The 16,548-nt window shown below is 39.7% G+C and overlaps 1 protein-coding gene across 2 annotated transcripts in view; it reads left to right on the top strand.

Annotated features, from left to right (window-relative positions):
* LOC105499389 (phospholipid phosphatase 1) overlaps positions 1-16,548 on the top strand; it is a 105,561-nt gene that overhangs the window by 78,823 nt on the left and 10,190 nt on the right. For both annotated transcript variants that reach the window (XM_071098922.1, XM_071098923.1), the window contains exon 4: positions 14,340-14,397. In XM_071098922.1, coding sequence (XP_070955023.1) covers positions 14,340-14,397 — 58 coding nt within the window. The remainder of the gene's footprint in view (positions 1-14,339; positions 14,398-16,548) is intronic.

The raw sequence follows: 16,548 nt of genomic DNA on the forward strand, positions 1-16,548 counted from the left end.
TCACAGTGCACTACAGCCTTGACCTCCCGGGCGCAATCAATCTCCCATTTCAGCCTCCCGAGCAGCTGGGACTATAGGTGCTTGTTGGCATCTATAGGTGCTGTTGGTATAGCCACTATGCCTGGTTAATTTCTGTTTTTTTTTTTTTTGTAGAGACAGGGTTTCACCATGTTTCCCAGGCTGGTCTCAAACACCTGGGCTCAAGCGATCTGCCTGCCTCGGTGTCCTAAAGTGCCGGGATTACAGGTGTGAGCCACTGTGCCCTGCCTAGCTGGTCTATTTGTGATAGTACGGTATAGAAACTATTGGCTGCTTGAAGAGATTTGCTTTTTTTTTTCTTTTCTTCTGGCTTTTATTTAAATTGTGTGTGTTTTAGCACAGGCCCAGTGTTTCTGATCCATTCTGAGTAACTGATCTCTGGCTGTATGAATCAGATTTAAATACAAGATTATTTTTGTTTGGATTATGGAAACCTTATATTGTTCAGATGCTTACTTGCAGTATGTATGATTGAATGTGAGAAATAAATTTCCTTTTTTAAATGCAACCCACATGCAGATAAATAAAGCTGAAGTTTGAGGAAATGCCTTCTGTCATAGGAAAACTCTATAACTAGACTGCCTGGCTGGCTCTGGTACTTATGTACCTAGTACAACCGGCTTTACATTTTGAGAGAATGGCTGAAGAAGAATATGATCTAATTGTAGACATTACTGGGTAAGCTTTTGTGACTCCAAAAGATTCATTTGTTAAGGCATATATTTCTCATGCATATGAATGTCAGTAACTAGACAGCCTTTTAAATCAGATACCTGTATAGTAATAGCAACATAATGGAATTAAGAAGGGGATCATTTAAAAAGATCCTTCACTTTGTGAGAGGATATTAATTATTATTGTATTTAACCAGAATGTGACTTAAAGGTCAGTACCTCTTTCCAGCTCCCCTGTTCTGAATATCAGTACCTGACAATTTAGGCTTGTAGGCAAAAAGCGTGCTACTTAGTCTCCAGGGAATATGTGAGTAAGAAAACCAATAATAGCCCCTGAGGAGTACAGAAATTTGCTGTACCAGAATGGCACCAACTTTGCCTGGACCAGCTAATTTACTGACCAGTAACCTACTGACCTGTCTGGGTCTTGATTTCCTGTGATGTCATTTTCTATTGAACAGACAGACAGAAAAAGCTTTTGTTGATACAGAATTTCTAATGCCACTCTTTTGGGAGAATGAGGTTTGCAGAGACATTAGATAATATTATCTAATAACAGTACTGTTCATTTATATAATAAACTTGGAAGATACTACAGGAGGGAGATATAGGATTGGCTAACTTTTATGTTTGTATTATGTTAATTATTTTTTCTTACATAATATATTGCAACTCAGAAGCAATATTTTGCTTCTGGGCTAACGTTTATAAACTTTTGCATGCGAAGATGGGCAATTTGTAAGACTTTTGGTTTATGGAAGAACAGAAATATTCCTGTAAAAATTGAGAAAATCTTCACATAGGCATTGGGAAATAGAATTCAGACAGCCCCTAAACCCTTTCCTCTTATGGTTTGTGGTTTGTTATTGTGCTACTTACGTTTGTTTTGAGCATGTTTTTAAAAAAAGACTTGATTTTTTTTTTTTTTTTTTTTGAGACAGAGTCTTGCTTTGTTGGCCAGGGTAGAGTGCAGTGGCATGATGTCAGCTCACTGCAACTTCCACCTCCTGGGTTCAAGCGATTCTCCTGCCTCAGCCTCCCGAGAAGCTGGGATTACAGGTGCATGCCACTGCACCAGGCTAATTTTTGCATTTTTAGTAGAAGTGGGGTTTTACCATGTTGGACAGGTTGGTCTGGAACTCCTGAACTCAGGTGATCCTCCAGCCTCAGCCTCTCAAACTGCTAGGATTTCAGGTGGGAGCCATGGTGTCTGGCCTAAGACTTGAATTTAAAAAAATTTATAACAGGATACATCTGTACTTAATCATTATGAATATTATTTACTCAGTTAATCAATCTGACTGCCTGTGATCATAATGGAAAAAAGAATTTGAGGCATTTTGCACACACTATTCAAATACTTGCCAGATGTGTTGGGGGAAGATGCATTAAGTTCTGCTTGTTTAAGCTAATGTACTTTGACACTGCCCAAGATTTCTGACAAAAGAATGATGAGAGGGAAGTTAAACTGGACTTCCTAATGCTCCTCGGTTTTGATGAGGAAGTCCAAATTTCTAACCACTGAAAGGGGAAAATACATCAGGCAGTAAGGTGTCTAAATTAGATAACTTATGTGGCTTGATGTAATTTATTAGTATATAGCATTTAATTACATGATAAAGTATATTCCTTAGTTTTATTAATGTATTTTTATAACTGTCAAAACATAAGTTGTTAAAGTATACTTTGACTCAAGCCTGTAATCCCAGCACTTTGGGAGGCCGAGATGGGCGGATCACGAGGTCAGGAGATCGAGACCATCCTGGCTAACATGGTGAAACCCCGTCTCTACTAAAAAAATACAAAAAACTAGCTGGGCGCAGTGGCGGGCGCCTATAGTCCCAGCTACTCGGGAGGCTGAGGCAGGAGAATGGCGTGAACCCGGGAGGCGGAGCTTGCAGTGAGCTGAGATCCGGCCACTGCACTCCAGCCCGGGCGACAGAGCGAGACTCTGTCTCAAAAAAAAAAAAAAAAAAAATGTATACTTCTTGTGAAGCCATTTAAACTGATACTCTTGATGCATGTGGGTGGGGGAGAAGGTGAATTTGTTTATGACATTTAAATTTGAAAAGTATAAGGATTTTCTTGGATAATTAAATAAAACTTTATTATTCAATAGTTTAGATTCTACTTTAGCCAGAAAGGGAAAAAACCACGTTGAATACCTACTCTATGTTCGATAATGCTGCAGGGTGTTAAGAGTACAACATGAATTAAGATGTGATCTCAATGAGGGAGGATGGGAGTTTATCAGTAATTTTTCTTTTGTTTTGGTGTACAAATTCTGTACAAAAAAATTCTGATTTTTAAAAATAATTAACATATCTTATGCAACTAAAAATATACTGTCAAACCTATTTAAAACATCATATTCTACCCAGCCTGTCCAGCTTTTGATGTAATTGGGGAAGAAGGTTCAGTAACAGATGATTTTAACATAACAGGTTGGGCTATGATTGATATCTTCATTGAGTGCTCTTCAGAGAAAGGTGATCCATAAATCCAATCTAGATTTTTAGGAAAGGTTTCTTGGAGGAAACGGGCTGAATCGACTCTTAAGTAATAATTACCAAAGAAAGGTGTGGAGCTCATTTCAGGCAGAGGTGTTGAATGAACAGCATGAAACAGATACGTTGGGAACTGTAAGTAGTGTGTTAGGCTGTTTTGCATTGCTCTAAAGGAATATCTGAGACTGGGTAATTAATAAATGAGGTTTATTTTGGCTTGTGGTTCTGTAGGCTGTGTAGGCATGGCACCAACATCTGCTTGGCTTCTGGTGAGGGCCTCGGAAAGCTTACAGTCATGGTGGGAGGTGAAAGAGGAAGCAGGCGTATCACATGGCATGTGAGCAACAGGGAAAGAGAAGGTCCTAGATTGTTTGAAACAACCAGATCTCATGTGAACTGAGTGAGAACTAGAACTACTCATCACCAAGGGGATGGTGCTAAACCATTCATGAGGGATCCATTCCAGTGATCCAGTACCTCCCGGCTAGGCCCTACCTCCAACATTGGGGATCACATTTCAACATGAGATTTACAGGGGATACCCATCCAAACTGTATCAAGTATTTTGTTAACTAATGATGGTTCTGGAGCTGTTGGGGCTTAGGAAGAGTGTGTTTACTCTTTGCTTAACAGTTTGTTCTAGTGAAGGACTTGAAGCAGGAGAGTAACAAGCTCATGTTTTTTTCCCTATACTTGTAAAAATTATTCAGCTTTTCACTCTTTAAATATACTAAAATGGGCACCTAAATGTTGTATGATATGAATTGGTTTCTTTTCTCTAACAGCAGAAGGACTTGGGATACTGAAGGAAATGTGACTTTTCTGCCTTTGTCTATTGGGTAGTGGCTCACGCCTGTAATCCCAGCACTTTGGGAGGCCAAGGCGGGCAGATCACGAGGTCAGGAGTTTGAGACCAGCCTGACCAACATGGTGAAACCCCATCTCTACTAAAAATACAGAAAATTAGCCAGGCATAGTGGTGTGCGCCTGTAATCCCAGCTACTCAGGAGGCTGAGGCAGGCGAATCACCTGAACCCAGAAGGCAGAGGTTGCAGTGAGCCGAGATCATGCCACTGCACTCCAGCCTGGGTGACAGAGCAAGACTCTTGTCTCAAAAAAAAAAAAAAAAAGGATTTCTCTAAGTGAATTACTGTGGCACTGTGTTAGTCCTCCTGGTAACATGAGCTGTAGTGACACTGGTTTTAATCTGAAAGGAACAGGAGGTGACCTGTCTGGCAGCCTCCTGTTGGGCTCTAATAATTTTACATCTGTGTGGGCTTTTGCCTTCTCTTGCCATTGGTGGTGTCTGCTTCAACTCAAATCTAAATTTCTGTATTGGCATAATACTAAAAACCCTTTTATTGATGTCTTGAGCCTTATCTTTCTGTTTTACTATCATGCCTGGCTAATTAAAACACGTTTTTTTTTGTAGGGACAGGGTCTCACTGTGTTGCCCAGGCTGATCTCGAACTCCTGGTCTCAAGTGGTCCTCATCCCTTGGCCTCCCTCAGCACTGGTATTACAGGCGTGAGCTACTGCACCAGCTAAGGCTTATCTTTCTTGACCCTAGTCACCAAGAGTGATGATTTCATTATCTGCAGGAGAGTCATAAGTGGAGCCTACTGCCAGGTTGTAGTAGATGTTCTTGGCCTTGGTGTTGTCTTTTGGGGTGAGGGCTTAAAGTAGAAGTCTCAGGGTGTCGTTTCTAGTTAGCAGTCCTGCCTCTTAAAACAATAACAATGTGCACTTTAGAAAGTGATTTAAAACTGTCTCTTCCTTCTGTATTATTGTGAAAGAATTTACCTTTTAGCAAGGGAGTCGTCGTCTTCAGTGTTTTTACAAAGGGGGTGGGTGGTGGGCAAGGAAGGTATTATAGTTGCCTGCAAAGGAGTGACACACAGCATGTCCTTTGTTTCATCCACTGCTTGTCCCTTGTTTCCTTTTTAACTGTTGTTTTACTGTTAGGTAAAGTGGCTTTGGTGATTTGGAGTATTTTTGTATCAGGTCATGAATTTTCCTTAATAACCAAGGAAACTTACGATTTTTCCTTCCCCTGGTTAATAGTTGTGTGTGTTTTACCCGTTTTGTAAGCAGACTTTGTCACAGCCTAATGTCTCCTCATCTGTTACAGTTGTCACCAAGTTTCCCTGCTGAGAGTTTGGAAGCATTTCTTTCCCATTCGTGTTATTTTCAACATATACCCAGTTCTGCTTTCCTTTATCTTAAGATTCTCAGCAACCTCCTATTTTCTAGATTCATTTTTTTTGCAATATTCTTCCAGAAACAGAAGACACACATTATAACAAGTTTGAAATACCCTACACACATACCTACTGTGTCCTACATTTTCCCCCTCTTTTTTTGTTGTCCATGTTCCTGCTAGTTTCTCTCCTTTAAGGTTCATGACCTAATATCTGTAGATATCAGTCACTTGGCATGTGATTCACAGATGTTAGTAGCTATGGAGTCATATATGAGGAATTAGTGACTAAAATAGAATAGGCACTTCTGTCTTATTTCAGATAGGTATGTGTGTCTCTGTGTAATGTGGCTTGGGTAAAATTGACCCTATATAATAGAGTAGCTTTAAATGGAAATATATTAAAATAACTGTAAAAATAATTCAAGGAGATGTGACAGGATTTTTGCTGCAAATGAAATAATTTCTCACTTTCTAGGTGGTTCAAGGAAATAAGATGAGTCTATATAATTTGTTGTTATATTTTAGTTAATTTTGGTGGGGACCGTTTTATAGTCCTTTACCATTTATTACCTTCATCTTTGTACTCTTTGGGAGAGATGCCCTGTGTTTCTTGTAGTTCTAGACATTTCTAGAAATATGATTTCTTTAAAAAGCCTCCTCTTCCTAAACATTCAGTATTTAAGTATATTTATTAGCTCCATTAGTTATAAAAATGGCAGAGTTAATTTACTGAATTTCAAGGTGTCAGACATTTGAAGAAACAGTTGAAGAAAATGCCTCATGTTGTAATTTGACTTCCTTTTAAATTATATGTATATTGTATATTTTTATTGGAAACACAACATGTGATATTTATGAATACATATATATGTTAAAACATTTTAACTGCAAGATGTGAGAACAGGGCCTGAGTCACTGCTGGGTTCTGGGCATGAGTTTGTAGGCAGGGAGCTTCATTTATATTCAGAGTAGTGGCACTTTTAGCCAAGAAACTCTTGGGGAAACTATTAGGAAGAGGAATGTAGACTCTGTGTATTTGGTGGGGAAGAGATTTGTAAGAAATCTGTAGCACGCATGTCAGATATTTTGACAACCATTACTGTAAAATATTTTCACATATATATTATCCTTGTTATATCAAGTTGTTTCCAGTATTATCACTGTGTAATGTGAAAGTTTAGTTTAACCCTGATTTGATACCTTTCCCCAGAGCTGCTAATAGTTTGTATTTCCTTTCAGTCATTTTGCTATGTATTTTTATATTGAATGTGAAATTGTATAGTTTGTGTGGATTAAATAAATAACATTTAAAATATGTCTTGGAGACACAGCTTGTATCAGTTCACATAGAGCTATTCATTTTAGTTAATACGTTGTACAGTCAGTCAGTCCTCCATATCTGTGGATTCAACTAACTGTGGATTGAAAATATTTGTGAAAAAAATTGCACCTGTACTGAACATATACAGATTTTTTTCTTGCCATTATTCCCTAAACAATATAATAGGACAACTATTTACATAGCATTTACATTGTATTAAGCATTAGAGGTAATCTAGAGATGATTTAAAGTATATGGGATAATGTGTGTAGGTTATATGCAAATACTGTGTCATTTTATATCAGGGAGTTGAGCATCCATGGATTTTGGTGTCCTTGGAAGGTCCAGGAACCAGTTCCCCACAGATACCATGGGACGACAGTATTCAGAATAGTGCTAGTAGAATCGGCCAGGTGTGGAGGCTCATGCCTGTAATCCCAACACTCTGGGAGGCTGAAGTGGGTGGATCACCTGAGGTCAGGAGTTTGAGACCAGCCTGGCCAACATTGTGAAATCCCATCTCTACAAAAAATACAAAAATTAGCTGGGTGTGGTGGCGCATGCCTGTAATCCTAGCTACTTGGGAGGCTGAGGCAGGAGAATCGCTTGAACCCAGGAGGCGGAGGTTGTGGTAAGCCAAGATTGTACCATGGCACTCCAATCTGGGTGACAGAGCAAGACTCTGTCTCAAAAAAAAAAAAAAAAAAAAAAAATGGTGCTAGACTCTTCCTTGGGTCCTTGAGTTTCCGGCAGTGTTGCAGCACACGTTTGCATTTCCCTAGGAGACATACCTCAAAGTGGAATTACTGGGTCACATAATAAGTGTTTCACATGTTGATAGTTATATCCAAACCATCCTTCAGAAAGTGTGCAATATGAGAGTGCTCTTTTTCTCATTCATCACCTACTTGATTCCTCAAGTATCTTAGACGTGAGATTCTTGTAAATGATCATCTGATATCTCATTGCCAAATCATTTAGCAGTTATCGATTGTCAAAATCTTTCTGAAATAAACTATGACTAATATACTTGGGAAAAGTTTATGTTCATTAAGAGGTCACTGCTCATGTATCCATTTGTAGCATTTGTATAGGATGTTTTAACTTTTTTTTTTTTTTTTTTTTTTTTTGAGACGGGGTCTCGCTCTGTCACCCAGGCTGGAGTGCAGTGGCCGGATCTCAGCTCACTGCAAGCTCCGCCTCCCGGGTTCACGCCATTCTCCTGCCTCAGCCTCCCGAGTAGCTGGGACTACAGGCGCCCGCCACCTCGCCCGGCTAGTTTTTTGTATTTTTTAGTAGAGACGAGGTTTCACCGGGTTAGCCAGGATGGTCTCGATCTCCTGACCTTGTGATCCACCCGTCTCGGCCTCCCAAAGTGCTGGGATTACAGGCTTGAGCCACCGCGCCCGGCCCGTTTTAACTTTTTTATAGGATCAGTCCATGTTTAAAGATTATCACAGAGGGGAACCTATGATATACTTCAGGTTAATCTGCTGTTACATAAACTTTATAATCAGGTAATAACATTTGAGAAAATGCCTCATGGTATGGTTTGATTTCCTTTCTTTTTGCCTTTAGAGTGTACAAAAAAGACAAATTGGTATTCGCTTAAAATGATTATTTACTGCACTCTAGCCTGAGTGACAGAGCGAGACCCTGTCTCTAAAGAAGAAAAAGACAATTTTTACATTGGCAACATGTATTTCTTCATGGATTAAGTCAAATTTCTTCTTCGTATATTTACTTCACACATTTTGCCACATGTAAACTGTACTTTGTGATGGAACTCCCCTGCCTGGAGATGGCAGGATTAAAGTTCCTCCTGGGTCTGTCTACCATTGACAAGAGTGAAATCATGGCACAGAAAGGAAGAGTTGGGAAGACTCAGATTTGAACCACAAAGAGATGTGACTTTATGAGCAAGTTACTGAACCTGAGAATCATTGTCTCTGTGTAAGCATGAGAGTTTTTGTGAAAAGTAGAAACACTGTGTATTAAGTACCTGAACATACTAAGTAACTTGTAACAATTATAAGTCTTTCAACAACCTTTCTGCCTTACAATGCTTTGGGAATCAATTTCAGGACGATTTTTAGGGGAAAAAGAAAATTCTATTCGTAGCAGAACCAACTTTGGCATACCTGGGGGAAGTGGTGGTATAGTAATAATTTGAAACATTTTTGAGCATTGGGCACTGTATAATTAAAAACAAACTGCTATTGCTGAACCATTGTGTCTCTTAGTAAAGTGATTGACTTTAGATAGCATTTCATTAGTTCTAAGTTTTCTTTTAAAAAAGCTTGCTTCTATTTCTGGCAACATGGAGGATTAGAAGTGCCTACTGATAATAGTTCAGCTAAACATGCTAGATGATACATTACACACACACTTGTGCATACTGTATCTTAAATTATATATACACATCTTGAAACACATATAAGTGTTTTTAGTAAATAGTTTAGTTGGTGGGAGAGTAAAGGGATTTTTCTAAGGCCTGCGTCAGTAGATCCAGTGTGGTCTTTGAAAGTATCTGCCGGTTCCTAGTGGCACAGACCCTGAGTTTTGATAGGCAGTGAACATGGGGCACAGATACAAAGGCTGAGGCCGGGGGAGAGGACAATAAGAGACATGTGGATAGTGTAAGAACTCCCGAAGAGTGGCAACATCCTCCCCGTGGGAGCTATTAAAAAGAATTCGTAAACACAGGACCACACTCACACTGGTCTGGAGCTAGAATTCATACTATTTGGTTTAGGAAGGAAAAGGAAAAAAAAGCTTGAAGTTTAAAGTGTATTGGTAGTGAACCTAGCGTAAGTGAACACATATCTTCTCTGGAAGAACTCTCCTTAAACCAAGGCTCAAAGATTCCCCTCAGATGGAGTGCCAGCGACATGACCTCATTCTAGTATAAATGGACTTACGTGGAAACAAGCTACCCTAAGTAACAGTCAGCAAATACAACAAATTACATAAACTCTCAGAGATTACAGATACTAGAATTACCAGGTGTAGACTAAAATAAGAGGAGATAGAAAATATGATGTGGGATGAAGAGAATCAAAGCTGGCCAAGCAGGTTTGGAACCAAAGGGATCTGTAAATGATACATATATGGTAATTTAAAATTTACAGTGTAACATATTAAGCAGATTAGATACAGCGAAGGGGATGACAAAGTGAAAGATACACCTAAAGAGACCTAGATGAAAAATAGAGAAGAAAGGGTAAGAGATGTGGAGGAATAGAATGCAAAGGTCTTACATGTTGAATCAGCATCCCATAGAAAGGTACTAGGATGGAGGATGCCCAGTATGCAAAGGTAATGGTTGAAGACTTCTACAAATTGGTGAGTCCTCAGATAGAAGAAGCCAACGGATACTAAACTAGAGCAATAAAAAGAAATCCTAGTACTAGACACAAGGCAGTAAAACTAGAATATTGATTGATGGGGGCAGGAGGAGAGGAAGCAGTTACAGAGAAGAGACAGATAACCCAGAAAGAACTGGCTGACAGGTGGCTTATATTTTAACAGCAAAAGCAGAAGCCAGAAGATAGTGCAATGATAGCCTCAAAGCGATGAGAAAAAAAGTCATCAATTTAGAATTCTGTACTCAGGAAAACCATCATTCAAGAACGAATGTAGGCCGGGCACGGTGGCTTATGTCTGTAATCCCAGCACTTTGGGAGGCTGAGGCAGGCAGGTCACTTGAGGTCAGGAGTTCGAGGCCACCCTGGGCAACATGGTGAAACCCTATCTCTACTAAAAATACAAAAATTAGCAAGGCGTGGTGGCGCATGCCTGTAATCCCTGCTACTTGGGAGGCTGCGGCAGGAGAATTGCTTGAATCCTTGAGGCGGAGGTTGTAGTGAGCTGAGATTGGGCCACTGAACTCCAGCCTGGCTGACAGTGAGACTCTGTCTCAATTGAAAAAAAAAGAGTGAATGCAAAATAAAGATATTTCAAATGAAAACAGCTAAAGGTGTATCTGTTTTGTGCTTTTTAACTTTGGAGGGTAGGGAGGAGGAAAGGAAGAAAGTCAGAGATGATCAGCTGGGTTCTTTGTGATTTAACCTCCTTCTGAGCCCCAAAATACTAAATTAAGAAATGCTTTATATGAGTTGATTGCTTTTGACGCTGATGAAGGCTGGATTTGATTGTGTCTTTGTGATTTATGGTAGGCTGAACATGGATGTGGATGTTGGAGCACAGAGGTAGTAGAATGCTCAGTTGGGGAGGGAACTCACATGCATGGAGGCAGGCGGGTGCAGGCAGATGGCTATGAATGCTCTCAGTGCCATGATATTGGGGATCAGGCCAAGTTTAATCAGCTCTGAAAAAGGGGTGCCCTGGCTGACAAATGTGAGGAAAAAAACATCATAAAGTTGCCATTTGAAATAGAATCCCAGGCCAGGTGCTGTGGCTCACGCCTGTAATCCCAGCACTTTGGGAGGCCGAGGTGGGCAGATCACCTGAGGTCAGGAGTTCGAGACCAGCCTGGCCAACAGGGCAAAACCCCATCTCTACTAAAAATACAAATATTAGCCGGGCATGGTGGCACACACCTGTAGTCCCAGCTACTCAGGAGGGTGAGACAGGAGAATCGCTTGAACCCAGAAGGCAGAGGTGGCCGTGAGCCAAATCATGCCACTGCACTCTAGCCTGGGCGACAGAGCGAGACTCCATCACACACACACACACACACACACACACACACACACACACGCACAAATATAATCCCATTCATAGTGAGTTATGTAGTCAAAATCAGTGTACTTAATAACTGAAGCTTGCTTATTGTTCAGCAGACTACCACTCAGAGTCAGTAAAAACAGCAGCATTTCAAAATACATTTTTCTCTCCATAAATTTTCTTCCTGAGATTTTCCTAAGATTTGGTTGGAAAGCTGGCTCACATTATTACTGTACTGTACTTGCCTTCATCAGAGAGGCTATAACGAAGTGAGATGGTAGTCTAGGATTGGTTAAAATCTAGAATTGGTTAAAATCTAAGGGCAGGGTTCTTAGGCCAGGGCCATAGTCTTAAACATTTCAGTGAAGTTACTATGATGAAAACAAACTGCATTTGGGGCCAGGCACGGTGGCTCACGCTTGTAATCCCAGCACTTTGGGAGGCTGAGGGCGACAGATCACATGAGGTTAGGAGTTCCAGACCAGCCTGGCCAATGTGGTGAAACCCCATCTCTACTAAAAGTACAAAAATTAGCTGGCGTGGTGGTGTAAGCCTGTAATCCCTGCTGTTAGGGATGCTGAGGCAGGAGAATCGCTTGAACCCAGGAGGCGGAGGTTGCAGTGAGCCAAGATTGCGCCACTCCACTCCAGTCTGGGCAACACAGTGAGACTCCATCTCAAAAAAAAAAAAAAAACCATTTGGGCTACTCCTTGGGATTTATTAGATCACCCATACAGATATTTAGTCCATTTGTGAATTCTGGCCATAATAAGATATCTGTAAGAGTTGTATCTCCTAGAGACTCCAATAGAGTTAGATTTATATGGAATATGAATAATTTGAATTTCCATTTTTTTCATGCTTTATTCTGTTTGCTTAATAGAAATAAAAGAGCATATTATGATCTGTTTGGTAAATTACTATGGATAAAGACGCAGACATTGAGATTGAATAGAATTACCCCTTTGTTTTTAATCCCTGTCGAAGTCATAGCCAGACTTCTTCACAAATTCTATACTGAATAAAATATGTTTTTGTATTCAGTGTAAAAAATGGAAACCAACGAATGAAATCACTCTATGGCTGATTCAGAGCTGTTTAAAACGATTACATTAGTTTGCAGTTTATGATTTTGTAGCACAGTGTAAAGGATTTAGTGAAACCTCACTTGCTTGGCTTTGAGAATATTTCTGTGATTATGGTTATGTTGGCTTGGTGGGCTTTGACAGTCCTTGAAATTGGCTTTTATTAACTTGCATGCTCGTCAATAAAACATTGAAACTATAAAATGTGCAGAGCTCTACTCTAATTATCTGATTTAAAATTACTATTCATATTGATCCATTTTGTGTGGTCAAATAGCAAGGTTAAAAAGTGATTTATTTTTTCCTCCTTTAGACATAGACTAAACCCAGAATAATTATTGGGTTTAATTATATAATCCCTGGTTGGCACAGGAAATTACAGAATTCTCTTTCTTAGGCATGTATCTGATTACAAAAAGACAATCAAAATTCTTGGTAGAATCATATATATATATGTATATGGGTGTGTATATATGTGTGTGTGTATATATGTGTCTATATATACACGTGTGTGTGTGTGTGTATATATATATTTTAAAAGTAATCCTTTCTTTCCCACCCACCGGCAGCTGCCAGACATACACACGTGACTTTCTAGTATGTGTGTTAGGAGGTTTTTCTCCTGTCTGAATTCAGGGAACCAACATCTCCCTTAAATTCCTTTTGAACAAGGTAGAATGTAATAATTACTTAAGAGCTTGTCCCTCTTGTTTTTGTTCTTATTCTTACGTAGGGAGAAGTGGTGGGGAGATGCATTCTAGTTATTTGCATGAGCATCTTTTCGTGGCATTACTTTCCCTGTGCCTGATATGCTTGCCTCTTCTGCATCAGTGGCTCATTCTGTATAAGCAAAACTTAGATCTTGAATGTTAGTGCGCTCTATTTTTCTTTTCTCGGAAGTGCCATAAAATTAAGTTTTGGAAGCATTCTGTCATTTTTAGGTGGGGAAGATGATGCTTAGATGTTTATAGACTCTAATATTGAAAGAAACAAAAGCACTGAATTTGGTGGGAAATGCAAGGCAAGATGTGTGCCCATTTAAAACACTAAATTTTTTTCTTCTTTTTTTTTTTTTTTTGAGATGGCATCTCCCTCTGTCACCCAGGCTGGAGTGCAGTGGTGTGATCTCAGCTCACTGCAGCCTCCGCCTCCCGGGTTCAAGCAATTCTCCTGCTTCAGTCTCCCGAGTAGCTGGGACTACAGGCGTGCACCGCCACGCCTGGCTAATTTTTGTGTTTTTAGTAGAGATGGGGTTTCACCATGTTGGCCAGGATGGTCTTGATCTCCTGACCTTGTGATCCGCCTGCCTCGGCCTCCTGAAGTGCTGGGATTACAGGAGTGAGCCACTGCCCCAGGCCAAAATACTAAAATATTAATATGGATGGAAAAAAGCAATCAACTTCTGAGTGTTCCCAAGGAGGTATTACATTATTCAGGGACTAATCCTGCAAGTGGAAAATAAAACTTAAATCATGGTCACGTAAGTGTGTATGTAATAAAGTCAAGGCAATTTATGCCAGTTATGACTTGTCAAGTATCATTCTTCTAACATCTTAGAAACGCTTGGCAAGTTTATTCTCATGACACATTACCCATCCTGAAAGTTTCAATAAAGTGATACTGTATAGAAATCTGACCTCAGGTCCTTCTTGCACTCTTTAGTGTTCCTGTCCTAATTGTCCCCTTACCCTACCCTTCTAATTTCTCAAGCTGGAGGGAGGCAGTTGTGTACACTCTGAAGCTAAGGAGCAGATTTATGAAATCAAGAATACTTTTGGCTCCTAAGAGAGAAAAGTAACATTTGTCTTCTTTTTCTTCTAGGTTGTCCTTCTACTCAGGCCACTCTTCGTTCTCCATGTACTGCATGCTGTTTGTGGCAGTAAGTACTCTGTGTCTATTGACATTAGGTTATGTGCTGTGTGGAATTAATGTGCTTAGTATCAGTGTCCTCTCCTGTCCTAATAAATTAGCCAGTAGCAAAAAGTGAAACAGATAATCTGCAAATCTGTAAGTTTCATGCTAAGAATTAGTTGATGTGTGCCCTTACTTTGGGACATTTCCTGAAGTGGTTTTCTGGAACACACAGCTTCTGTGTTAACATCACAGTGGATAACTAATCTGAAGGACTGGGCCAATGGGCTGCCGTTGCTTGTTAACCTCCTTCCTAACTGGGAGTCACTCTTCTCATCTCAGTGTGGGTGAACAGCAGCAGAGCTTCTTTCCTCCTGGGCTCTGCTGTAGTGAGGAGTTGGTTTTGATCATTGTAAGTGAAGGTAGCTGTCTTTGTTCCTATTTGAGCAGATTTTGTTTTCCTCCCATTTTCTAAAACATTCCCAGACTGCTCTGCAAGGGACCAGAAAGGTTTCAACTTCTGGGAAAGGCAGTTGCCACTTCTGGAGCCTGTCATCTATACAACTTCCAGGTCCAGTTCTGATGCCAGCCTGTAGAGCAGCAGCATAGCGATTTGCACTTGCATCATACAAAGCTGGCAGTGAGGACTTAGGAAGATTTGCACCCACATTTTGCATATCAAACTAGAGATGAATATGTAGTTTTTTGAGAGTAACTAATGCAAGACCAGGCTTCAGGACACATTGAAGGGATTTTTAAAGGTCAATTTTAGTTGATTTTTTTAAAATAATGTTCTCTTTAAAGTATTAATAAAATACTGTATATTTGGGTGTATTAATATGTCCTGCATTATCAATATTTTGGGGGAAAGGAGAGGAGGGGGAGAAAATCTGTACCCTAACAGATCCGCTATAATTTTATCTCAATTTTCTTTATAAGTGGATTTTTATACAGTTATCTTCTGTGTAAATTTGTCATTTCCTGTGTTTTTCCCTTTGATCACATTAAGTGCTGTATGCTAATTTAATGCTTAGATTTAAAATGCACGATATGTAACGTTGAGGGTAAACTAATGGGAATTAGTGTCAGAGATAATTTAAAGTGTTTTACTAGAATCTTGCTTTTATTTGAAAAACCAAATTCCAAACATTAAAAGAATATATAAATTGTAGATGTGTTATATGAAATTCAAATTCAGAACTTCAAGCCATTACAACAGCTGATTTTCAAAGCTTTCATCTTACATTAATTAAATTTTGTGAGGAAGCAGAGAGTATGATTCAGCAGAATTTAGGGCTTCCTTTTTAAGACATACACTCAAATGTTTCTGCGGATGGGGCATGGAAAATGTGACTTATCTGAAGGTAGTTAGCAGCAAATACTATTCTTTTATCTTCTGTTCATTTATGTTATTAGAAAAAAATCAGCATTCTTCTTAAGCGAGACAACATATTTTTTTCTTTTTAATTAGAGCATGAGGACCAGGGCAGACCTGGAAGGCTGGGCAATAGCTAGAGCCGCTACTATCCTGAGAGCTCTTCCCAGAACATGGGCCTGTGACTACACTGAAGGGCATATGAATGTGTGGGCATGCTTTGTACGCCCCGGGCTAGACCTCACTACGTCTAGCTTTTGTCTCACTAGCTTTTGTGGTTTTTCGTTCACCTGTGTGTGTTAGTGTCCAAGTACTTCTTTATGAGAGACCTGGGAATCTGAGTTTTGATTGATCATGATGATTTGCATTTTACACTACTTTTATTTTTGACTAAATTTCCATGAAAAGATGAGGGATGATTGCCAGTGTTTTACAAGTGAGGGAATAGGCACCTTGGGAGGGGGCTGCTGAGTTCTGTGAGCTCTGTGGGGTCTCTTGATAGTCAGGATCCCATGCTGTATTGATTGATTGATTACTTGGTCTGAACCCTAGTCCATTTATTTTGAAGGTTAGTTGATGCAGATCTCTGGAAGTAAAATGGCATTCTGGACGTGACTGACATACAACTTTGACCCACTGTTTGTAATTTTAAAGAAAATTCTCAGATATAACATATTCCATATTTTATCATTTTCTGCTCTTCTTCCTTCACCCTTCTCAGAACACCCGTTACGTGTGTATAATTGGTCAAATAGAAACTTGTACTGAGGGCTGTTTTGTGAAAGATTAAAATTACTATAGAGA

The sequence above is a fragment of the Macaca nemestrina genome, chromosome 6 (genome assembly GCF_043159975.1).
Source record: "Macaca nemestrina isolate mMacNem1 chromosome 6, mMacNem.hap1, whole genome shotgun sequence".
Lineage (NCBI taxonomy): Eukaryota > Metazoa > Chordata > Mammalia > Primates > Cercopithecidae > Macaca > Macaca nemestrina.